The sequence below is a fragment of the Panthera leo genome, chromosome B1, assembly GCF_018350215.1.
Source record: "Panthera leo isolate Ple1 chromosome B1, P.leo_Ple1_pat1.1, whole genome shotgun sequence".
In the NCBI taxonomy this organism is placed as follows: Eukaryota; Metazoa; Chordata; class Mammalia; order Carnivora; family Felidae; genus Panthera; species Panthera leo.
This window is the reverse complement of record NC_056682.1, coordinates 15103796-15128722: the sequence shown is the minus strand read 5'-3', so window position 1 is coordinate 15128722 and position 24927 is coordinate 15103796. Positions and strand designations below refer to the sequence as shown.

Below are 24927 nucleotides of genomic sequence, written 5' to 3'. Positions count from 1 at the left end.
TTGAGAATAATAGGTATTAACTCTTCTTAAATATTTGGTAGAATTAATCTGTGAAGCTAGCTGGTCCAGGACTTTTGTTTGTTGGGAGTTTTTTGATTACTGATTGCTGGTAATTTGTTCAAATTTTCTGTTTCTTCCTGATTCAGTTTTGGGAGGTTATATGTTTCAAGAAATTTATCCCTTTCTTTTAGGTTGTCCAATTTGTTGATTTATAGTTTTTATAATATTCTTTTATAATCCTTTGTATTTCTGTGGTGTGGGTTATTCCTCCTCTTTCATTTCTGATTTTGTTTATTTGATTCCCCCCTCCCTTTTTTGATGAGTCTTGCTTAAGGCTTATCAATTTTGTTGGTCTTTTTAAAGAACCAGCTCCTGGTTTCATTAATCTCTTCTACTGATTATTTTATTTTCTATTTCATCTATTTCTGCTCTAATCATTATTGTTTTCTTCCTTCTACTGGTTTTGGGTTTTGTTTGGTCTTCTTTTTCTAGCTCCTTTAGATATAAATTAGGTTGTTTATTTGAGATTTTTCTTACTTCTTAAGGTAGACCTGTATTGCTATAAACTTCCCTCTTAGAACAGCTTTTGCTGCATTCCAAAGATTTTGGATCATTGTGTTTTCATTTCCATTTGTCTTTTTTTTATTTTTTTATTTTCTTTTTGATTTCTTGGTTGACCCATTCATTTGTTTAGTAGAATGTTATTTAACCTCCCTGCATTTGTGTTCTTTCCAGAGTTTTTCTTGTGGTTGATTTCTAGTTTCATAGCATCGTGATTCAATCTTTCTGAATTTGTTGAAACTTGTTTTGTGGCCTAATCTGTGATCTGTTCTGGAGAATGTTCTATGTGCACTGGAAAAAAAAAATATGTAGGGGCACCTGGGTGGCTCAGTTGGTTAAACGTCCAACTTCAGCTCAGGTCATGATCTCACAGTTCGTGAGTTCAAGCCCCACATTGGGCTCTGCACTGACAGCTCAGAGCCTGGAGCCTGCTTCGGATTCTGTGTCTCCCTCTCTCTCTGCTCCTCCCCTGCTTGCACTCTGTCACTGTCTCAAAACTGAATAAACATTAAAAAAATTTTTTTAAATGTGTATTCTTCTGTTTTAGGATGAAATGTTCTGAATATATTTGTTAGATCCATCTGATCCAATGTGTCATTCAAAGCCACTGTTTCCTTGTTGATTTTCTATTTGGATGGTCCATCCATTGATGTAAGTGGGGTGTTGAAGTCCACTATTATTATTGTATTACTGTCAATTACTTTCTTTATGTTTATTATTAGCACTTTATATATTTGGGTCCTGCATTGTTGGGTGCATAAATATTTATAATTGTTATATGTTTTTGTTGGATTTTTTCCCTTCATGATTATATAGTGTCCTTCTTTGTTTCTTGTTGCAGTTTTTGTTTTAAAGTCCATTTTGACCAATATAAGCATTGCTACCTCAGCTCTTTTCACTTCCATTTCCTTGATAAATGCTTTTCCATCCCTTAACATTCAATCTGCATATGCCTTCAGGTCTTAAATGGATCTCTTGTAGGCAGAAAATAGATGGGTCTTGCATTTTTATCCATTTTGTCACCCCATGTCTTTTGATTGGAGCACTTAGTACATTTACATTCAAAGTAATATTGATAGGTATGTACTTTATTGCCATTTTGTTACTTGTCTTATGGTTGTTTCCATAGTTCTTCTCTGTTCCTTTCTTCTCTTGCTCTCTTCTCTCACAGTTTGTTGACTTTCTTTAGTGATATGCTTGAATTCATTTCTCTTTGTTTTTGTGCATGGTCATTTTTATGGTCCTGCACTACCTTGCAAAGGGAGAATTACATATCTATATGTATCTATCACCATAATTATTATCATGCCCATTAGATAAGAAAATTGATAAGAAAATTGATGCCTCAGAGAGTCAAAGCTACTTGTCCAAAGTCATACAGATAGTAAATAGTAGAGTTTGAATTTACACCTATGCAATCTGCCTCCAAGACTTACCCCCTTAACCATTATGCCACACTGTTGCCCCCACCAAGCTATGAGCCCTTCAAATACAGAGGCCATAATTTGTGATCTTTAAATGCCTGGCATGTAAACATTTGATGTGGCGTGAATGAAAAAAAATGAAATAAGAAACTATAAAAGGAATTAACATTTACTGTTTGAAAATAATGAGAAAACATTAAGACTGCTTGAAGATGAAGTCGTAGCAACAACCTTATAGATGTCCTTCAGTTATAGATAAAATGGACAGATCCACAGCTATCTCATTTGATGTGAAGGCCAGCCATTTCTGGGATGTCTGGGAACATATAACAGGTGCAGAGGATTATTCGGGTATTTGCCAAGAAACTTCTGGTGATGGTCATTATGTCAGAACACACTTGACTGAGACTTTGAGGAATAAAAAATGAAGGTTTCCTATCCTGCTCCTTTCATACAACAGTTCTAGGTGTGGAAACTGTTCCACGAGTATCCTCTGAGACAGGCAGGCAGTAGCCCCCATGTTTGCCACTGGCCTGAGTAGCCACTAGCTGCTCCCAGTTAAATGCAGCAGCTCTTAAACTGAGGTGACATCTATGGATGGGCTTCAAGAGTTCACAAGTCCTTCAGGTAGCAGGTTGATTGCCACATTTTGTGTTAATAAGTTTATAAACTTTTGGGTCTTAGGGATAAAGGAGGAGAAAAGAGAAAAACATTCAACTGTATTTGGAAATTTTTCTACCAGGAGCTGCCCTCATTTTCACAGTGAGTAATACACCTTCTGGAACAAATTTTAGAGCCCTACTTAGCTGTCACTTGGGATGAGCAGAAGTAGACCTTCTTTACACCATACCCAAAAACCACCTGAGATTTGAGATTTGTGGTTTGTGTCCATGTCAGGAAAGTTTCTGTTGAAGTCTTGAGGAAAGGGTCCAAATAATGAAACTATAGCAAAGCTCTGTTTGGAAAGCCCAAACCAGAGGAAAACCAAGGAGAGTTGCAGATGTATAAAAATAGATGTGGGTCAGACAGAAATATGGAGATGAGAGCTGTGGGCTGCAGAAGCCAGTACATTGTGTTTTGTTCTGTTCTGTTTTTATAGCCACCACATTTGCCCAGGCAATAAAAACAAAAGAGCGAGAGAGAGACAGGGTAGGTAAGGAAACCAGCTTGAGTAAGAGCGGACTCATACTGTTACAAGCACAGACTGCCAGCCTTAATATATTCATGGGAAGAAAATCAGCTCATCTGGGAGAGAAGATTCAGAGCAGACATGAGATGGGAACATACAGCCTCCTGCTGACTTCCCAGAACAAAGGGATGCCCCTGGGGACTAGCACAGCATCTATGATTGAGCCTTTGAAGAATACACCTTCTCGTTTTAACTCAAGGCCCTAAATCCACCCAAAGAATAAAACCTACTTTCTAAACAGAGGTCCGAGGATAACCTCCTTGTTGAAAGATCTCCACTGTTAACAGAAACCCATTAACTCACGTAGGGAGAACTGCTGGTCCCCGGATCTTCCTTAGGTGCCCTTCACTCATAGGAAGTGAGCAAACACCTCTGTTCCAGCACATCACTCCCAGCCTTTGGAAAAATGTTGACTTCCATGGGTCCAAGTTTCCTTTAGAATGGATGAACCACTCTGGGCCAGCCTAGACCAACCAGTGTGCTAGATGGGAGCAGGAACCAAAGGCATCCTTGGGGTCCTTGTCTTAAAGATGCCTCCCTAAAGAATGCTTTAATTATAAAGTTATTGGAGCTCCCTTGAATGAGTGGGCACCACTGATTCGACTGGTGTGTAAAAGGAGTACCAAGGCTAATGCTACATCCCACATAATGGGGAGGAGAGAATATCCAACATGAAAAAAGCTAAAGGACTCAGATAACCACAGGAAACAAGATATCATCATTTGAAAATTTAAAATATGCCAGAACTGTGTTACCTGCACACATAGATTCTGTCTCTCCTCAGTGAGGCGCTATACATGTTTCCAAAGAAACGTGTGTAAGAGGTAGAGAATTTAATGTAACAGACATTCTCTAGAAGAATGTTCTCTCTCTGTCTCTCCATCTCTGTGTCTCTCCTGCACAGACACCTTCCACCATCCAGTCACATGGCAGCTCTATAATTCACAGAAGGCTCCTTATAAATTTTTACCGGAAAGCAAAAGAAGGCAAGAGAGTTTCCACCCTTTATGGTCTAGACGGTTGAATGAGAGTGTTAAAAAAAAAGAAAAATATTTTACCAAATGATATTGTGGCATTTCTGAGATATACGATAGAGGTTATAAGTACTTTTAAACATTATTTTTTTGTTGCTTCATCCTTCTCTGCAAGTAACACCTAGTGGAAACTGAATCACATGAGGCCCCTGCTTAGATTCGGGTTTCAGGCATTTCTTCTAAAATAGTCAAAACAGTTCCAAACAAAAGCAGAGATTCCTACACCCCTCCCACTTGGTACCTGTCCCCATTATTCCCATACCTGATATCCCTAGCTTTCGCAGCCCTTTCCTGTGATTCATCTAGAAACTTCTCTTGGTTTACTGACTTCAGTAACACTTTCGACACCCCTTTCCAATTTTGCACCCTTGCTCAGTGTCTGTGACACCAGCTCCAGATGAGATACCCCTGCCCTTAGGAGGGCATTAGAGGACATCTACAGGGGAAGACCAGAAAGGACACATTTCCCAATGAATATTGTCACGATTATCTTGCCTTGTGAAAAGGATAAGTGGGCATTAGTAGGATAATAAAAAATATTTTAGGTACAGGATGCAAGTTTTGGGTAAAGAAAGCAGGTAAGAAATTATACTCGTGAGAGGGTTTCTCTTGATATTATTAAACTTTGATACACTAAAAACAAAAAAAGTAACGTGGTTAAACCGATCATGCTCCTACTTTTAATGAGTTAGAACATACTAGGAATTATCCTCAGCAAAAGAGTGGGTGAGAATCCTTACGAGTCTTAAGTTGGCAGCTTGGTCCCCTTCTTAGTCCGGGCCCAAGGAAGCCTGTCTCTTTTATGCAAAAGGACCTCTGTTGAGTATTACATACAAGGCATTGGAGGATGGGGACCACATGAATTTATTTTGAATGTCTAAGCTTATCACAATGCAGAGCCCATAGGAACCCTGACTAAATGTTAGTTGAAGGAATAACTAACCATTGGAGAAATTGCTTAACCACTGGAGAAATCTTAACCATTGGAGAAGTTGCTCAAAGTTTTTTACTTTATTTTTTAATTTTATCAGTCCACATGTGAAAGTTTTGGTCAGGGTCAAAAATCTAACTCTGTAGCCTTGGGTAAAAACCATTTTGTCTGGATCTCTGGGCTTTAAATTCAAAGCATGATTTGTAGAAGGCCTGGGTTTCTGTGATGAAATAAAAGGTTTTCCTTTATAATATTTTGGGTCTCCAAATTTTCAAAATTGTATTTTATGGTTGCTCCTTGCTTTCATTCAAAAACAAAGTGTGTGTGTGTGTGTGTGTGTGTGTGTGTGTGTGTGTGTGTATGTATGTGTGTGTGTGTGTGTGTGTTGGGGTGGGGTGGGGTGGGGTAGGGGTGCTCGGGAAGAAAGAACAACAGCAAACAAACAAAAAAATCCACTTGGATTAAGCGTAGTTAGTGAGCTCGGTGAAGCATATTTCATCGTGATGCCAAATGACGCTCACTGAAATTGCAGCAGTTTCTGATGCACTTGCCAATGTTTGTGTTATTTTTACTTTAAAGATGTAGCAGATTGCTCCAAAATAAATAATTTAAGCCTAACGTTTCAAAAGAGTCCAAGCGCTTGCGTCTTTCACTTCTGGCTTCTCTTCTGGGACTAAGCTGTGCCCAACAGAAGCAATCCTCATTTCTATATAACACTCCATTTGGAGGGTTGTTTTCTTGCTTTGTTTTCCAAAGTTGAATCTATTTTTCACCATTCTGTTCCAAATGTCGTAGATCCTATCAGTGCTCTGTGCTGAAGCGATAACTCCTCTTATCCAGGGAAACAAGGGAATAAACCCCCCAGCATCTAGATCCGTGACTGTGTGGGAGCAGAGCTTCGGAGGGGTGCTCTGGGGTGAAAAGCTAATCCAAGCCCTATGGGAATCTACAATTTTCATACTGATTCATATTTAGATTTCAAGCTGTGAACAATGGGTCAATTTGTGCACACAATGTCCTCAGTGTAATTTAAAATAGCTTGGCAAGTTAACTTCACAAAAAATGAACCCATCCTCAATTATTAGACTACTCATTGGATTGTCCTTGTGGTACAGTCTAAGAGAGAAGAAATATCTATGATGAAAAAATCAAAAGAAAATCTTCATGCTGTTCTGTACTTAACTAAATGTGCATGAATGGCTTTTATAAACAGAAAAGAGAAAATGGCTTTTATAAAAAGACCAGAACAATAAACTGACAGCCTTGTGTTCTCATTTACATAGGCCGCCATTGTGAGGTCCATCAGATGATTGGAAACTACATGTGGGACCCCAACACCAACAAGTCATTTGACATTGGTGTCAACAGAGACAGCCTGATGCCTCTCTGGTGGAATGGATCAGAACCTCTGTGGGTCACTCTGACCAAGGCCAAAAGGAAGGTCTACATGTACTACTGGCCAGGTGAGTGTGTTGGCCTCCAGGCCCCTCTAGCCTTCCAAATCTCAAACACCATGGAGTCTCTGAAGACAAACGACGTAATTGTCATGTTCTAAGACCAAGCCAAGGTTTGGAAAGTGGGAACACTACAAGAAATATGTTTTATGGGCATGGTTTTTAAACTTTTGTTTTGAGCTGTCTAGCATTGGACCAGACACCACGCCATTTCCTGATTTCCTTGGTTCAGCAGTACTGCTGCAGTATATCCTGCTTTTTCATGTGCAAAATTGTGGATATACAAAAGAGATAAATTAGGTGTTGCTTCTCTGCTTTACAAAAGAATCTGGCATACTGTTTCTATGGATTTTGAGCTCCCCTACAATGCTGAAAACAGGACTCAAAGCTCTTCCAACTTTTGGGTACTATAGTAAATGAAGTCTCTCTGCATTTATATTCCTCCTGTACATAGTAGATCAATGAGAAACTAAATTACTTTACTTACTGCAGTGAGGTTAAGTCATTGTGCAAACTACCCTGACTCCTGTGAGAAGTCTTCAGAATACTCTTGTCTTGGCAGTCAAAACCCTTTCACTACGGATGAGGGGATTCAGTGATAATAAAATAATCAACTTACAGGTGTCTTCCCATTGGTGGGATTCGTTCTTTAGGTGAGTGGGCAAATTGACCTTCCTATGTATGTGGCTGTAGATGCTTTTTTTTCCCGAATTCTTAATGATGTTACACTGCTGATTGCCATCATGGAAGAAGATATCAGGGGAGGCCTGGAAGAAATAAAGGGATTAATGGGGAGAGACAGCTAGGGGAGCTCACTGGCAGCAGCCTGATAAAATTGTGAGAGCACGGTGGGTTGTGGGAGACCATGGCAGGTGGAGGTGGGGGAGGACGGAGAGAAGGATGAGTAAGCCGAGGCTGAACCGCAGATGGCCCACATTGAGGGCGTGGGCCTTCAGCAGGAGTTTGGAGAACGCTGGTTGGAGGTGGTCACGTGGAGAGCTGCTCAGGGCACTCAAGACTGTGCCAACTCTTAGAGGAGCATAGCACACAGACAGATGGAGACTGTGGAAAGTAGACCCACAGCCGAGCTGGGGTAAGCGCCCGGAAAGCTGCCACAGAGCAGAGACTAGCATCCGTAGGTGAGCCCGTGAAGGCCAGAGCAGACCGCATGAATCCAAACTGGGCATGAGAACCAGTATACACAGGATGGCTCTGCTGGCAGATGGAATTTCAGGGGAGTACTGGAGTTTCTTCAGAAGACACCTGGGATTCTGCCCATAGCGGCTACTCAGCTGACACGAGAAGAAGCTTTCAAGCAAGGGAAGGGTTTACGAGGACTTTATTACCTTAAATGGAGACCCAGCTTTTCTCAGAGTTGGACATGAGATGAAGGAAAGAAGTCAGTGCCTCAGCCAAGCTAATCAGAGTTGCTAGAGGATCCAAGCTCACGGGTCAGTCCAATGTGATGAGGTCTCAAGCCAGAAGACGCACTTTGAGGTCATTCTTGGAAATAATTATCAACAAATAAAAGGGCCCACATGCATAGGCCTAGGAGAGGGAACAGACTGGGCATGCGGCCTTAGGGGCCACCTTCCACAATCTAAGGACAAGCAAGATACATGTCGTGCCACTGCCGGAAGGGCCATCTTCCATGGTACCTGGTTAATTTAACTTCCTATGTCTTGGAACTTGAGCTTTTCATATGCTCTGAAGAGCACATCCCGCATAATCTCTCCCCAGCCCCTCCACACGGTGGCCTTTCAGGTAGCCGTGTCTGGCAATGCACACGAATTGGGGACATGTCCTAAAGGGAGACAGAACCTCTCTCTGCAGCCTTGAAGAGCATTATTCTCATCCTGGGGAATCTGGCCCCTTCATGCTAATAAACAACTTGAAGTTGTATATCCCTGAATATAAAAAAAAAAAAAAAAAAAAAAATCTCAAAGCTAACTTGCACGTAAAACGTCGTGTTGCTCCTTCAAAACAGCTCCTTAAGGGCAAGAAAGGGCCAATCACTTCCTTTGATTCATGGTTCAACAGCTAATATGATGTGACAAATATGCCTTAAGATCAGTTTATAGTGTTAACTATTAGGAGGAAAGAAGCTAAAAAGAAAGGCTCCTAGAATTTTCTCAGCAACCCAAATGAAGATTAGCCAAAGATATAGCCGTGTCGAAGCCTTGACAGAAATTGGATGTACAGTCTCTTGTTTTTCAGACACTGTCCGGTCCTTCTAAGCCAGAAACCCAAATAAAGGCTCTCTGAGAGCTAGGTGTTTCTGAAGGGCTCTTTCTCGCACCCTCCATTCTTCCCGGCCGACCGCCGAGGGATTAATGGTCGCTGCCATCATTTCTCCCTCCACCTTGGTCCTCTCCAGCCCCTCCACAGCTAATAGCCCCATGAGTGTTCATTTGTCTCTGCGAGATTAAGTGAAGTGCAATGGCGTTTCTTCTGAACGTGACTTGATTTTATTTTTCTTCTCAAATCCTCCTCTTCCTTCTCCACTTCCCACAGGACATCGTACAGACCTCTGGATGAGGCCTGGAAAATCTTCATGCCTCCAGTGAGCTGTGTTATGACACTTTGAGTCTCGCCATGAAGTCAATATTTAGAAGAGCAATTTAGAAATGGCAGCAGTTCAAGCTTTCCTGTCAGGTAGATAAAGCAGCAGACGGAAAAATTCATCAGTGGTGAAGAGTCCGAAATAGCCCACCTCAAGTCTCAAAGGAATTTAATATTGTAAACAGACCCTTTATTGCCCCACCCAGTGATGCCATTGAGTTGTGCAGGGAGAAGTGCACCATGGGAAATGATCCCGGGCCCTAAATCAAACATCTCTTTGGGAAGCCCAAAGAGATCATCCAGGAACTGCATAGCTGGGGCCTAGTAATGTTCTGGAAAGGACAGGAGCTGAGCATGTGTCGTTCACTAACTGTATCCCCTACTCCATCCCTCTAGTTTGAGATCAAAGAAATTTTACTGGGGGAAAAGGAAGAGGCTCCAATAGTCACTTCATATTAAGGGGAACCCAAAGCAGAGAAGGATTGAGGAGGAGGAGAAATGAGGTGAAAATGGCAGGATAAGTAAGATACCGTATGGAAACTGAGTTTGAGCTCCTTGGACAGTCAGTGCTGCCATACGTAGTGGCAGTGGTTTTGAAGTTTGTTCTTATGGCTCTCATGAAATACAAAAAAGGAACAAAAATTAGCAACTTTTTAGGAGTCCATGGCTAAAACTCTTTGGAGTGTTTGAAGACTCTAAGCTCTACGTCATTTATCATGCGTTTTGCAGTGTTAACTCCCTACGGCCAAGCACTCATGGGGACTTGAGAGCAATCATTCATATGGCCCTGGGCAGTGTTGGGTGTAGGTCTGGGCTCTTCCTGTCCTGTACAGGTGTTCAGATAAACAGAGTACCTTCTGTGTGGGGAAGGACACATTTCCACCTGGCCTTCCCTTCCCTACTTGCCAAAGGTGGGCTGCGTGGGGGCTTTATGGGTGGGTATCTGACTCAGCTCCTGTTGACTTTCAGTTGTTACAAGCAAGGTGATTTCATCTGCAGGGGTAAAGAGACCCGTATCGACTATGGATGGAGGATTGGGGATTATTCACAGCATCTTTCCCTTTCCTGTTGGGCTGAACTTAGATACGTACATGGCACAGGGAAAATTAGGGGCCCAGCATCAATTCTACAAATGTGTGAGTTAACATTATATATGGCTCAGTTCTTTGACTCTATGAACAGGACTCCAAATTACTGGATAAAAACTGAATTTTTTTTTCAGAAAATACTTGACATTTAAATGCAAGGGATTCAGAGTCTCACTAAATTTTCCAATAATATCACCAATTTGGCATTACACTTTAAGATGTATGTAAGTTTGGAACCCAGAGAGGCCTTAGTATGTAGTTTGCTGATTCCTACACTTGTAAATCAAGACCACATTAGGAAAATGACCAAAACTATGGATCCCCTTTGCAGAAAAACACACCCGTGCATACCACACTGATAATTTTGTGCTCATGCAACCCAAGTGACAATGATGAGGACTGGTAAGTGGTCTTTGACATAGCAACACGTGCACATCTAATCTATATCTAATTGATTTGATTTTTTTCATGTGATAGAAACATATGTTAAACATTACCACAGTACCAAGTGAAATCTGGGGCCCTGTAATTAATCTTGTCTGGCCAGGGCGGGCTTGGGTCACAATCCCGTAAGGCTCTTCGGGTTGAATTCACCTTGAGTCATTTCCTTTGTCTGTCGTAACTTTGGTAAGGTCTGCATCACTGATGTTTCTGTCTGTGTCAGCAAGAAAAAGATTACGAATTCTCATTTCAAGTCGGAGGTTGTCTTAAGAAGTGATCTTCAAAAGCATCCTGCAGGGTTCCTAGGCATCAACCACTTCTGCTGCAGAGAAACTGAAGAGGTGGTGTCTCTCTGGACCGCTGCCCGCAGGAGCAATTCCTCCAGTTCTCATAGCTGTCCAGCCACATCCAGTCTCCTTCTGCAGGCTGGCGTCTCAGCCAAAAGGGCTCGTAGTTTCTCAGCAGCATCCATTATGGTAATTAGAGAGCCTGAAAGAGACATCCAGGGATGAACTTCTATTCATCACAAGTCGTGGCAAATCTGCTTCTTCATAAAACATCTTAAAAGGGTGTGACTCCAGGCCCTGGAATCAGCTCTTAGGAGACAACTATGAGGAAAACCAGATACAGGCTGTCCTTACTCCATCCTCCCCTCCCTCCAAGAACTCACCGTCCCGTGGAGGAGACAGATGATAATCTTATACTTGGCCAAGTAAATGCGTATAAAAACCCACTTGTTAAAAGCGTAATAGTGAAGAGTGTATTGCACTGTGACATCACCTAATAAGAGAGGGTGACACCTTGGGTAAGTTGGGGGATCGATGGGAAGGAGCATGCAGGCTGCGGGAGCAGCAGTGTGAAGGTCTAGAAGGGACGGGAGAAGCGTGGCAGGCCCAAGAAATGGACAGGGAGGATGGGTGTGCCGTGGGTGAGGTGGAGAGAAGGCTAGGCCAGGCCAGGTTCTATGGGCCAGGCTGGAGAATTTATTCCCACCCTGAGAGGAATAAGAAGGCACTGGAAGGCTTTAAGGAGGAAGGCAGCAGTGTCATCCTTGCATTCTGGCAAGACCACTCTGCCTGCTACGTGGAGAATGGAATGTGGCACCCAGAGTGGATGGAATAGTCTGGAAGCTATTGTGTGGACCTCGGAAGGAGGTGAGAATACCTTGGACTAGCGTTACAGAGGTGGTGAGAAATGGGATGCCTGGGGACACATTTAGGAATTAAAATCACCAGGACCCAGTGATGAATTGGACTCGGGATTGAGCAGTGACAGGCATGACCCCTGCTTCTGGCTAACAGAACTGTAGGGATGGCAAGTCTTCACTTCAACGGGGGAAACTGAAAGAGCAGTGATTTGGGGGCAGAGGCCTTGGGTTGACGCTGAGACATGTGCAGTGGGCACATCTAGAGCTCAGGGAAGAGAAGCTGGAGGCACAGAGGTGTGGTTCGGGGCGGAGGCATCAGGGGTCATTGACGCTGTGGGCCTTCTGGAAGCTTACCCAGGGAGAGAGCAGGGTGAGGAGAGGAGAGGGTCCCAGACACAGCCTTGAGGAAGTTAATGATAAAATGGAGGTGGGCCTGAAAAATAAACAAAGGAGTAGCTTGAGAAGCAAGAGAAAAAACAGGAGTTGTGAAATGTCTAATAAAGAACAGTGAGGGGGCCCGGTCAGGCATCGGACTTTGGCTCAGGTCATGATCTCGTGGTTCGTGAGTTCGAGTTCCTCATTGGCCTCGCTGCTGTCAGCACAGAGCCCACTTCGGATCCTCTGTCCCCCTCTGTCTGCCCCTTCCCCCTTGCACACTCTCTCTCAAAAAGAAATCTTAAAAAAAAAAAAAGAAAGAAAAAGAAGGTGATATTACTTTTAAAAGGTGCCTAATAAGGGACTTGATCTCATCTGAGAAGGCAGGGAAAGGTGTCACTGAGCGAGTGACTCCAGCTGAAATCTGTTGGCACATGGAATACAATGGCTTCGAGATGGGAATGGCCATCGTCGGTGCTCACTTTGGAGGCATGATAAGTGGCCTGCAAAGAGAGCATCCAGGTTTATTATCGGGGATGTCCCTGGCAAGCTCTGAACTCTGAAGAGTTTAATCTCCTTTAATATTTTCTGATTTAGACTAATAATAATTATTAATAATGCAAGGTGTTCTTTAATTTCAGGAAGTCGGTAGTTACCATACACCAGGGATGTTGGGATTATAATAGACGTAGGGTATTGAATGATCACGTAGGCCAGATCTCTAGGAGCATTTGAGGCAGAGGAAAGGATTGCATGCTGTGGTTCAAAGGCAAAGCAAGCAAGGGCATGTCTTCCTTGCAGATCTGCAGAGCAGAACAAGGTTGCAGCTGATTGACTAAGGTGGGCGTGAAGAGATAGAAAACCAGCACTGGCCAGATCTTTAAGTACCTTATATGCTATGTAAGGCAATTTGAGTCTAAGGGACTATTAATAAGTTAGGATCAATGGCAGACAGATAAGCCCCCAAGTGTCAGTGGCTTAACCCAGTAGTTTACTCTTTGCCCACAGAAAGTCCACAATGAGTGTTCCTGATCAGCCATTGACTCACCAAATAACCATGCAGACACTGCCGGGGACTGAAATATGACACCCCCCCCCCATTTTGTATCTTGGATACAATCCCCAGTGTGATGGTATTTGGGGGTGGGACCTTGGGGAGGCAATTAGGTTTAGCTGAAGTCATGAGGATAGGGCTTCCGTGCTGGGGTTTGTGCCCTTACAGGAAGAAGAAGAGACCAGGGCCTCTCTCAGCCACACAGTAAGAAGGTGACCATGTACAAACCAGGAGGAGGTGCCTCACCAGACACCAAATCTCCTAACACCTCGATCTTGAATTTCCCATCTCCAGGAACTATGAGAAAACGTTTGTTGGCTAAACCACCCAGTCAATGGTATTTTGTTACATCAGCCCAAATGCACTAAAGCAGAAAGGAAGAGGGAAGATGAAAAAGACGATCAGGAAGAAAAGAAACATGAGAGACAGACATTACCCCAACATTTGTTAGACCAAGTGAGGAGGCAAACAGGCCAGAAGGCAAGCCTTCGGATTAACTGCAAATCAGAACAAGGGCGAGGGATTTTCAGGGCTCCCGTTGCTGCCGTCATTGGGACTTGTGAAGTGCGGGCGCTCATCCTCAGAGCACTTACCCTCCTTCTCCCGGGGGCTCAGGGCTGCCCGCCATACTCCACCTGGCCTGGCCTCCCAAGCGACACACCAGCCTCAAGGCTCCCTAAGCCTTCTCTGACTCACCCTGTGTCCCACCTGTCAGTGTCCCTGCTGCCAGCTGATCCCATCCAGAGATTTCAACGAAGGCTAATGATGGGGCATCTCAGGGCAGACAGCGTTTTATTCTAACATCCCCCGGTGCCTTGCTAATTTGAAGCAATGACTAATATGGGAATTGTAGCCTACAGGCTAGGAGCCAGTGAGGAAGAAAGTTTTGTTCTGTGGGATCAGAATTGCTGACCTCTCTCCGGGCTGATTTTGGCATTCTGCCAGCTCCAGAGCTTGTTCAGGGTCAAGGTTAATTCCCACTGAGAGCTCCTTCTGGCCCAGAGCTGATGCTGGCACATCAGGAGGCTCAGAAGCTCTGCAGGGCCTCACCACCTCCGTTTGCTTTCTGTATTAGTCTGGGCGCCGAACTCCCATCTCAGGCTGTCTGGGCAGGCTTGGCCTCCCTGGGGGTGGGGGGGTGGGGTGGGGAGAGCCTTCTTCCTGCCACGGTCTCATTAGAGAACTTGAGGGGAAAAGCTGCCTCCCCTCCCATTCAGGGCAATGTCTGGGTCCAGGTTCTTTCCACATTTAGTTCTTTCCACGCTCACCCGAAATACCAGCACCAGTGACCCTCTCTGCTCCCTGTTTGCATCCTCCTTTCCTGCACGTTAAGAGGCAAATTTATTGTTTTTAAGTTTATTTATGTATATTGAGAACGAGAGCAAGCGTGTACAAGTAGAAGAGGGGCAGAGGAAGAGAGAGAATCCCAAGGAGGCTCCGTGCTCAGTTTAGAGCCCACAAAGAGCTGGATCCCATGGCTCTGGGATCATGACCTGAGCCAAAATCAAGAGTTGGATGCTTAACTGAGTGAGCCATCCAGTTCCCCAGAGGTAAATTTATTTTGTAAGTTTCTGTCCTTGTTTCTCCCTCCTTAGGAGAGATTCTTCCCTCTGGATACAGGTAAGAATCACATGAGGCTATTATAAAACACCAGTGCCCGGGCTGCCCTCTCACGGGTTCCAGCATAACTGGTTTGGGGTGAGGGCCCTGCATCAGTGTTCTTGCGAGTTACCCCCCACCCCATTGGTTCTGCTGTGCAGCTGGGTGAGAACTGCAGCCCAAACATACTTGGCCACTTGCCTGGTGCCTGTGACCCAATGTGTCATCTCTGGCCCCTGTCACAGCCCTGAGGCTAGTTAAACTGTTGTGGGAATGCTCTTTCTCTGCCCCGGTCACTGCTGGGGAACCCCCAGGGCCACTCTCCTCCGGCACGTTTGAAACCAAGGCACCTTAGCCTTCTCTGATGCCGACAAGGAAAAGAAACATGTGGGCCGGACACCTAAAGTGAAGTCGGCACGTCACACACATACTTTTATTTAACTGTCGGAACAATCGTGAGAAGTTACTCCTCTTATGCCCACTGTACAATGGAGGAGAGCTGGCTCAGTCGGTTGAGTGTCTGACTTCAGCTCAGGTCATGGTCTCGTAGTTCACGGGTTCTCATCGGGCTGTGTGCTGACAGCTCAGAGCCTGGAGCCTGCTTCGGATTCTGTCTCCTTCTCTCTGCCCCTGCCCCGCTTTCTCTCTCTTTCTTTCTCTCTCTCTCTCTCTTTCTCTCTCAAAAATAAGTAAGCATTAAAAAAATTAAAAATAAAATAAATAAAAAGGGATCTTCAGTTTGGACCCATTTTAATTCACCTGGAGGAAGCCCTCAGATCTAGGTCATTCTTAGCCCAAAATCAAGCTGCAAGGTCACATCAAGAATTCAAACATACATTTGCAGCAAACACCATGGAGTGAAACACAAGCCCTATTTTGAATCACTAAGAGAATTCTGGGACAGGTTGTCAGGTCAGTAAGGAACAGGAGGGGAGTGTTTTCAGGAAAGGGGTAGATAGAGGGGGCTGACCACTGGGTCATCAGAGAAAGGGCGGACAGAGCCCGACTGTTTGGTGCTTCAGGGCTGGAGGCAGAAACCAGGGACAGGGTTAGCCATACACAGGACCACGTGCAGAGAAAGAGGCTAACACTGGGCCGTGTGGCCACTGGATTGGCCCCAGGCTGTTGGCCCAAGGATTGCCGAGAAGTGGTTTTGCAGAGCCCACACACACAGCACTCAGTCCTGGTCCCAGATGCTCCTAGGAGTGGCTCAGAACCACCTCAGAGGTTGGGGAGACCCATGTTCCTCCAGATACATGGGGAGAAAGGGTGGTTTGTAAGACTTGAAGATCACAGCTTGGATTTGGGGGTCGGAGGGATGAGGGGTCCCCGGATAGGTGCTAGAGTTCTAGCAAACTCGCGGACAGGGCTGAGCTGTGCAGTAAAGGGCTTGTCAGCATCTTGCATCCTAAGTAGGTCCAGTCTGCTGCGATCTAAATGCCAGGAAAGTGCCTGTTCAGAGGAGGAGACTTTGTTTGGGAATACCATGTGCTGCAGAAGTCAGATGGCTTCCTTTGGGGGGATCGTGATGTCACTGTAGTCATGTAATCATTGCAATATTTAGATCATCTTGAAGCCTGTGTCCCAGACCCAGAGCTGATAGTTTATATGAGGGGGTCCCAGGGGTGTCGTTCCAGTAGTGGTCATTCATTCCTCACCTGATCCCACTTGGGAGGAGTGCAGTCCTTGACCCTGGGCCAGAGATTTTCCCCATCTAAAGCTAAGTAACAGATGCAGAGATTAAAGCTCCACCTCTGGCTTCATTATGCCTTGCTGTGGTTTCACCACCGCCTTCCTAACACGCAGACTCAGCTTGGGTTAGGCATACATTCCTTCTCACCTTGGTTTCCCATTAGTCACTTTTTATGCCCAGTGAGTCATTTTCAGTTGAGTTTTTGGAATCTTCTCTAATGGATGAGTTGTTTCTCATCTCATTTGTCTCCTGGGCTTGCTCTCTACCCCTGCACACAAAACCAGCCCACCGTCCTCTCCCTACATCAGAAGAGAATGGCCACCAGAGGTCTCCTAGCTCTGTGGGCCAGGCCAACTCTGGGCACAGGGTCTCTGAGATCAAAGGCCATGCTTTCCCTAAGGACTTGTTCCCACAAGTTCCTGTGCCTCAGATGTATTTTCCTGGAAAAGGTTACATGTTTCTAAGAGAGTTAATTGGCTTAGCTGTTTTAATAAGCTCTCTTGAGACATGTATTCAACAGTTGTACACCTGCCTCCTATCACATAAAATGCAGCTCACAAGGGTTATTGTTACAGTATGTGTCAAAGTTGGCAAAAGGAGCTGCACTTAGAAGGCGAGACCCACGCTCTTGGAAGTTGGAGAAATGTGATTTTTTTTATGGGCTCAACTTGGTGGTCCTCGGAGAGAGTTGCCAGGAAGCAAGGATCATTCTGGAAAGCAGTGTGTGTTGTAGAAATGTACCACGGCCAGGAGAGATGATTACTAGCTGGCAGGGAGGCCCTGGGACATTCACTTCTCCCATCTGAGGCCCTTGTTTTCTTTGTAAAATTAAAGGGGTTTGAAGTACGCCTGCCACGGACGGCTCTGAAAGCCCTGAGCTGTGCTAGGATGCCACATCCGGGGGACATCGCTCACATTCTAGACATCGTGACTTGCATATTAATTTGACAATGTTTTGGGCCATGGCAGTCAAGTGTGATCGTGACAAAACAGGTATATTCAAATAAGTTGCTGTTGGATGGCAGTTAAGTGTTTTTAAAAAGAAATGCCTTTTTAAAGAAATCAAGCATGGGGTTAGTGGTGGCCCTCTTTGCCCTTTAAGTTCCCTTCAACTCTCTATTTTCTACTCAGGATGTTTTTATTAGGTTGTAGAAGGAGATTCTCACCCAGCCTGAGGTGGGAATATCCAGCAGGAAGGTGGAGTCTAGGCAGAGATAAGATGAAGTCCTAGAAAATGAACCCTAATTAAGGGCAATTCCTTTCAAAGGTCCCTGGGAACAGGGAGGAAACAAGATGGAGTAAAGCCAAAACATGCCCTCAGAGCATTTGTGAAACCAAAATCTTACTCCATAGCTCCCGGTTGATCTTTCAGACTGTGAGATCCAGGCCATTGCCTTTGTTTCCCTGCATCCCAATGCAGAGATCCAGAAATCCTGCTTTCCTCAGTCACGCTGAGGCGACCTGCAGTGACTTCGGTTGCCCAGATTCCATGCTCCCCCCGAAGCCATGGAAGTGGACTGGAGGAAGCAGACTCAGAGCTGGAGCAAAGTACCCACTTTCACAAATTGAGCACGTGATCGATCCGGAAAGGGCCCATAGACTCCTGATCAGAGAACCATCTCGTGGGATCCACACAGCACCCCCCACCACCAGTCTGCTGATTTCCATCCGATAAAGACTAACGAAAACAAAACAAAGTACCTACACTACTTCACCTAGGAATAATGAGCCTTGCTCTCCTGAAACCTACAAGCGTCACCAATTTCACGTTACATACACTGCATTGTGGCTGTCCTTTCTTGCTAGCGGTTTCCTTTGCCAGTCGTTTATTCATTCTGGGTTATGAGATTAGAAGTAGGGTGAATGTGTCTGCCTTTTGAGATCTCACCAAGAAGAGACCATTCTGGATGGAGAGGGCAGAAGGATTACACTTGTCCCTGTTTCTGTCCACCTGGGTGCTAGTTTAATCCCTTCTCAGGGGCACATGAAGGTACATAGCTTCTATCGAAATGTACTGTGTTTGCAGGACTTGGATTCAGGGTATCTCTGATGGGTTGAGCTATGATCCTTTCACCCCATCATTTGGCTCTCTCATTACCTGAACAGATAGCAAATTGTAATGCCCCATTTGCTCTGCTTATGACAGTTCTTCCTCTCCCTCGGCTCACAGAGCTTCAGTTGTGGGGCAACCCAAAAGAGAATAAATTATACAACCGTCAGTCATACTCCCCACACCGCTTTATGCCCAGCTGCTTTCAGAACATTACAGTTTCCTTAGAGCAGAGCTACTGCTGCTTGGTTTCCTAGTTCAGGGTTCTTCACGTCGGGTTCCTAGGGGTTTACAAGGACAAGGTTGCTTTTAAGGAAATCAGTTCTAAGATCCTAAACTTCCAAGTGCATTGAAAATACTGGCTTGATGAAAAACATGCCCTTTCCATACTTTACCTAAGAAAGGAATATCCCTCAGCCATCCAGAACCTTACTAAGGTGCATTGCTCTGGCACATGAAAACCTCCAGGTACCAGATAAAGGGACAGTTCAAAATATGGGTGTCGGTGTTGAGAAAGTGAATACATCTAGTGATAAAACAATAAAACTTAAAAAAAATCAAGTATTTTCCTCTGCGTGCTTTAAAATTATTTAGGAAAAACTTAATTGAGTTGTCAGATGAGACATTATTTCAAAATTCATGATGGTAGGTCACTATGTGAAGGTTGGCATTCAAGCAAGGCAGCAGTTCAAAGAATTAAATGACATGGGTACAACAAACTATGTCTATTTCCATCTACTTATTTACGTGAACAAGTCTCTTAGTACTTCGACTTAACAAATGAGAATAGAATGGATTCTGAACTTGTCTTATTCTAGAGATCAGTCATATTCATCCATGGATATATAAATTGATTTTTAAAAGCATCCCTATTCCTGTCATTGTGAGGTGCATTTCTAATAAAATGGAACTTTTTATGTTTAAAAATTATTTATTGAAATTTGGTGTTTCACTTGGCACGATGACAGGCTGAGTTGCATTTGAAATAACTCTTATCTCCAGCAGTGATTAGAAAAGCCACTGGACTGTGGGTGTATGTGTACGTGCATAATGTATCAGACACATATCAAGACCTAGAGAAGGAGGTATATCTGGCAATTGGTACCATGTCTCCTCTCTAGTGAAATACTGATCTCAAAAGCAGTTGAGAGGCTAGTAAACGGAACTGAGCTTTTGACAGATTCACAGGATGAGGGATGTGACAAAAATTGGAGTTCATAGCCCACCAAGGAGAAGAGACATAGTAAATGTCCCAGAACTTTAGTTGGACGATAAAAGGCAACAGTTCAGCAATAAGAATGAGCTAGACATGGGCAAGGGTGTAGACTTTTTGAGGACTGAAGCTTTCATAAAGACAGAGGTGAGGTTTGAATCATCTTTACCCACTGTGGATTGAAATGGTCTGCCCATAGCCTAGGTGGCCATCACAAGCAAAGCATTTACTCTCTAGAAGAAGATGACAACATATGGAGGGTCAAGTAAATTAATAATAGTAATAATAATAATGATAATAACAACATTTGGATTAAAAATCCATAGAGAATTAAAATATATGACAACAAAAAAACACAGAAGGCGGGAGAAATGTAAATTCAAAGTATTCAAATGTCTTTGTATTTTCTGGGAAGTTACAGAAGTACAAATTTGTATTAGACTTCAATAAATCAATATTCCCATTTTTTGGTCATATTTAGGGCCCTATGCCAGGAAGAGATTAATTAAAATGTATAAATAGTGGGGCACCTGAGTGGCTCAGTCAGTTAAGTGTCTGACTCTAGATTTTGACTCAGGTCATGATCTCATAGTTTGTGAGAAAAAGCCCCACATCAGGCTCTGCACTGACAGCAGAGTCTGCTTGGGATTCTCTCTCTCCCTCTCTCTGTGTTCTTCCCCCACTCACCCTCTCACTCTCAAAATAAATAAACTTTATATATATATATATATATATATATATATATATATATATATATATATATATATATATATAGCAAGCTAATAAAGGCAGAGAAATCAAACAACGATAATCCATACTTAGTCGAAAAGAAATCAAGAAAGGGGAGAAAAACTATCAAATGTATAGTGAATACATGACAGTTAGTTAGATGGCTGATTGAAACACAAAGATATCAGTAAATACATTACATGTAAAAGTTTACTTTTTTACTAATATTTTACAATTCCAATTACTCTGAGTTTTTCTGGTTACATAAAGTTCAAAAGCAGGTGAAACTAAGCCACAATGTTAGAATAGTGTTTACACTTGGGAGAATAAGGACAAGAAGGTGCCGGTGTGTGATAGTAATGTTCTGTCTCCTGGTCTGTGTGCTGGTTACACAGCTGCATTCACTTCATAGGAATTCATTGACCTGTATAATTATGATTTTTTTCATTTTTTGTCTATGTGAAACTTTAGATATTTACATTAAAAAAACTACCATCAGACAAGACAAAAACCAAAACTGATATATGCTGCTTATAAAAGACCTACATTAAATGTAAGTATGTGGAAGAGTTTAAAGTAATAGCATTTTTATTTTTATTTTTATTTTTTTATTTTTTTTTATTTTTTAATATATGAAATTTACTGTCAAATTGGTTTCCATACAACACCCAGTGCTCATCCCAAAAGGTGCCCTCCTCAATACCCATCACCCACCCTGCCCTCCCTAAAGTAATAGCATTTTTAAAAGATGAGTTTAAAAAACTAACCAAGAGAGAGCTGGTGCATCTATACTACTATGAGTCAACGTAGACTAAAAACCTAGACTATCTTTATTTTATTTTAATGTTCATTTATTTTTGAGAGAGAGAGAGAGAGACAGAGTGTAAGCAGGGGAGGGGCAGAGAGAGGGAGACCCAGAATCCGAAGCAGGCTCCAGGCCTTAAGCTGTCCCCACAGAGCCTGATGCAAGACTTGAACTCATGAACCATGAGATCATGACCTGAGCTAAAGCCGGATGCTTAACTGACTGAGCCACCCAGGCTCCTCTAGACTATTTTTTTTTTTATTTTTATTTTTTTAACGATTATTTATTTTTGAGACAGAGAGAGACAGAGCATGAATGGGGGAGGGGCAGAGAGAGAGGGAGACACAGAATCTGAAACAGGCTCCAGGCTCTGAGCTGTCAGCCCAGAGCCCGACGCGGGGCTCGAACTCACGGACCGTGAGATCATGACCTGAGCCGAAGTCGGACGCTTAACCGACCAAGCCACCCAGGCACCCCTAGACTATTTTTTAAATAAAGAACACGTCAGGGGACCCCTGCGTGGCTCAGTCAGTTAAGCGTCCGACTTCAGCTCAGGTCATGATCTCAGTTTGTGAGTTTGAGCCCTGTGTCGGGCTCTGTGCTGAGAACTCAGAGCCTGGAGCCTGCTTCGGGTTCTGTGTCTCCCTCTCTCTCTGCCCCTCCCTCACTCGTGCTCTGTCTCTCTGTCTCTCAAAAAATGGATAAACATTAAAAAAAAAAAAAACTAAAAAAAAATAAAGGACACTTCATGTTGATATAAGGCTCAATCCACCAGGAAACTGTAACAGTTCTAAATTGTAATGCTACTAATTGTACAGTCTCAAAATAAATATAGCAAAAATTGACAGAACCAAAGGAGAATTGGTAAATTCATGATATTAAAAGATTTTAAGACCTCTTTTTCAGTAACTGATAAAATAAGAGAACAAAAAATTAGAAGGGTATAGAAAATTTATACAACAAATTGACATATTTACCTACTTGATATATTACCAGAACACTGCACCCGACAACTGATGAATACACATTATTCTCAAGTGCACATGGAACATTTGTAAAAAATGACCATATGTTAGTCATAAAGCATTTCTCAACAAATCGGAAAAGTGTGAAATCATACAGAATGTGTTCTCTAACTACAGTATAATTAAAGTATAGTCAATAACAGAAAGAAAATTTTAAATCTTCATATATTTGGAAAACAATCAGAGACTTCTAAATAATTCATGATTCGGAGAAGAAGGTACTGTGGAAATATATAGGAAATACCTTGAATGGAAGGTTAGTGAAAATACTGCATATAATGTAGCAGGATAAATGGAATGCAACTAAACTCATGCCTTAAAGGAAATTAATACTCATATATGCATGTATTAGATAAAAATATTGCCTGAAAATCAATAGTCTAAGTTTCCATCTCAAAGAAAATTAAATTCCATCACATGGAGAAAAAGAAATAAGAGCAGGAGTGAAGTAGAAACCAAACATACAAGAGAGAGAATTGATAAAGCCACATTTGTTCTTATAAGAAAAACCTAATAATACCCTCCAGTTCCATTATGCTAAGTGAAATTAGTCAGAGAAAGACAAAAATCATATGACTTCACTCATATGAGGACTTTAAGAGGCAAAACAGATGAACATAAGGGAAGGGAAACAAAAACAGTATAAAAACAGGGATGGGGACAAAACAGAAGAGACTCATAAATATGAAGAAAAAACTGAGGGTTACTGGAGGGGTTGTGGGAGGGGGGATGGGCTAAATGGGTAAGGGGCACTAAGGAATCTACTCCTGAAATCATTGTTGCACTATATGCTAACTAATTGGGATGTAAATTAAAAAAATGTTTTTAATTAAATTAAAAACTAATAAAATGTATGAAATCTTGACAAGGCTTATCAAGAAATAAAAAGAGGAGACAAAATAACCAGTAATAAAATGGAAAAGGGGGCATCAACTTAGAACCTACAGACATTAAAAAGCCAGTAAAATAATGTTATGAAAAATGTTATGCCGATGTATTTGAAAATGTAAATGAAATAGACAGATTGCTGGAGAAAAATTACCAAAACTGACAAAAAGAAATTGAAAGTTGGAATACTTCTATATCTATTTTTAAGTTAAATCTTTAAAAACCTTCCTTAGCAGAATGCCCCAGTATTAGATGCTTCCACTAGTGAAGTTTTCAAACATGTAAGGGAAAAGTAACACCAATCTTACACAAACTCTTTCAGAGAATATATAATGATAAATCACATCCATAACAAAGTCAGCATAAGCTTGATACTAAAATGTGGCAAGGATATTAAAAGAAAGTCAAGGGGCGCCTGAGTGACTCAATTAGTTAAGAGTCTGACACTTGATTTTGGCTCAGGTCATGAGTTAATGGTTCATGAGATCAGGCCCCATGACCAGCTCATGCTGACAACATGGAACCTGTTTAGGATTCTCTCCCCCCCCCCCCAAAATAAATAAACTTAAAAAAAATTTTTAAGTCAAATTACAGGATAACCTTTTTCAGGAACATAGATATAAAAATTCTAAACAAGAAATTTATACACTGAATCAATCAATACATAAATAGAATAATACATGTCAAGCAAATTGGGTTTATTACAGGAATAACAGATAGGTTTAATATTTTAAAATCTCTCAATGTTATTCACAGCAGCAACAGAATAAAAGTAAAAAAACACATTTGATCATCTCAGTAGATAAATAAAAACTATTTGATAAATATCAACAATTCATAAAAAATTCTTAGTAAACTGAACTGGAATTTACTAGAATAAACCTGGGAAACTAGTAAAATACCTCCTTAATCTGATCAAGACTATCTACCAAAAACCTTATAGCAAAGATCATAGTTGCTGGTAAATGAGTTCAGTAATGAGATAAGGATGCCTTCTACCATGACTTCTATTCAAAATTATATTTAGAGGCCCAATCCAGTTAGGAGATGTGGTGGGGAGGTCAGGGGTAAAAGTTTTAAAACAAAAAGAAAAAGAAATTGTAATTATTCACAGATGACTGCTGCTGCAAAAATCCAAAAGCACTCACTTTTAGAGTTAATGAGATAAGTCTTTTGATATAAGGTCAATATTTAAAAATTATTGTATTTATATATGTTAGGAAAAAAAATTACAAAATGCCATTTAAAAGCCAATATCATTTCCAATAGAATCAAAAACACAAAAAATAAAGGAATGAATCTAACAAAAATGGCTTGAGAACTTTACATAGAAAATTATTTAGAAAAATATAAAAAGACCTTAAAAAGTGGAGGAATATGTTATGTAAATGAATTGGAAGCCTTAATATGATATCAGTTTTCCCAAAGTTGATCTATAGATTCAGTGTAGTTGCCATCAAAATTCTAACAGTTTGTGTGTATGCATTTGTGTGAATTGACAGGTCAATTCTGAAATTTATATGGAAATGCAGAATCAGGAATAGCAAAAACAATCTTAAGTCAGATGAACAAAACTGGAGGATTTACTCCATTAAATATAGACATTTAAAACTATAAAAATGAACACAAAATGGTATTTACACGAGTAGACAAATAGACTAAAGG

At 42.2% G+C, this 24927-nt stretch overlaps 1 protein-coding gene and 1 long non-coding RNA gene across 2 annotated transcripts in view; one reads left to right on the top strand and one right to left on the bottom strand.

Annotated features, from left to right (window-relative positions):
- ENPP6 (ectonucleotide pyrophosphatase/phosphodiesterase 6) overlaps positions 1-24927 on the top strand; it is a 117379-nt gene that overhangs the window by 48726 nt on the left and 43726 nt on the right. The window contains exon 2 of the mRNA XM_042934268.1: positions 6423-6602. Coding sequence (XP_042790202.1) covers positions 6423-6602 — 180 coding nt within the window. The remainder of the gene's footprint in view (positions 1-6422; positions 6603-24927) is intronic.
- On the bottom strand, positions 2137-3893 carry LOC122217373. The gene is made up of 2 exons (XR_006201440.1): positions 3478-3893; positions 2137-2301 (listed from the first exon to the last, which is right to left on the bottom strand). It is a non-coding gene; the product is annotated as an uncharacterized LOC122217373 (long non-coding RNA).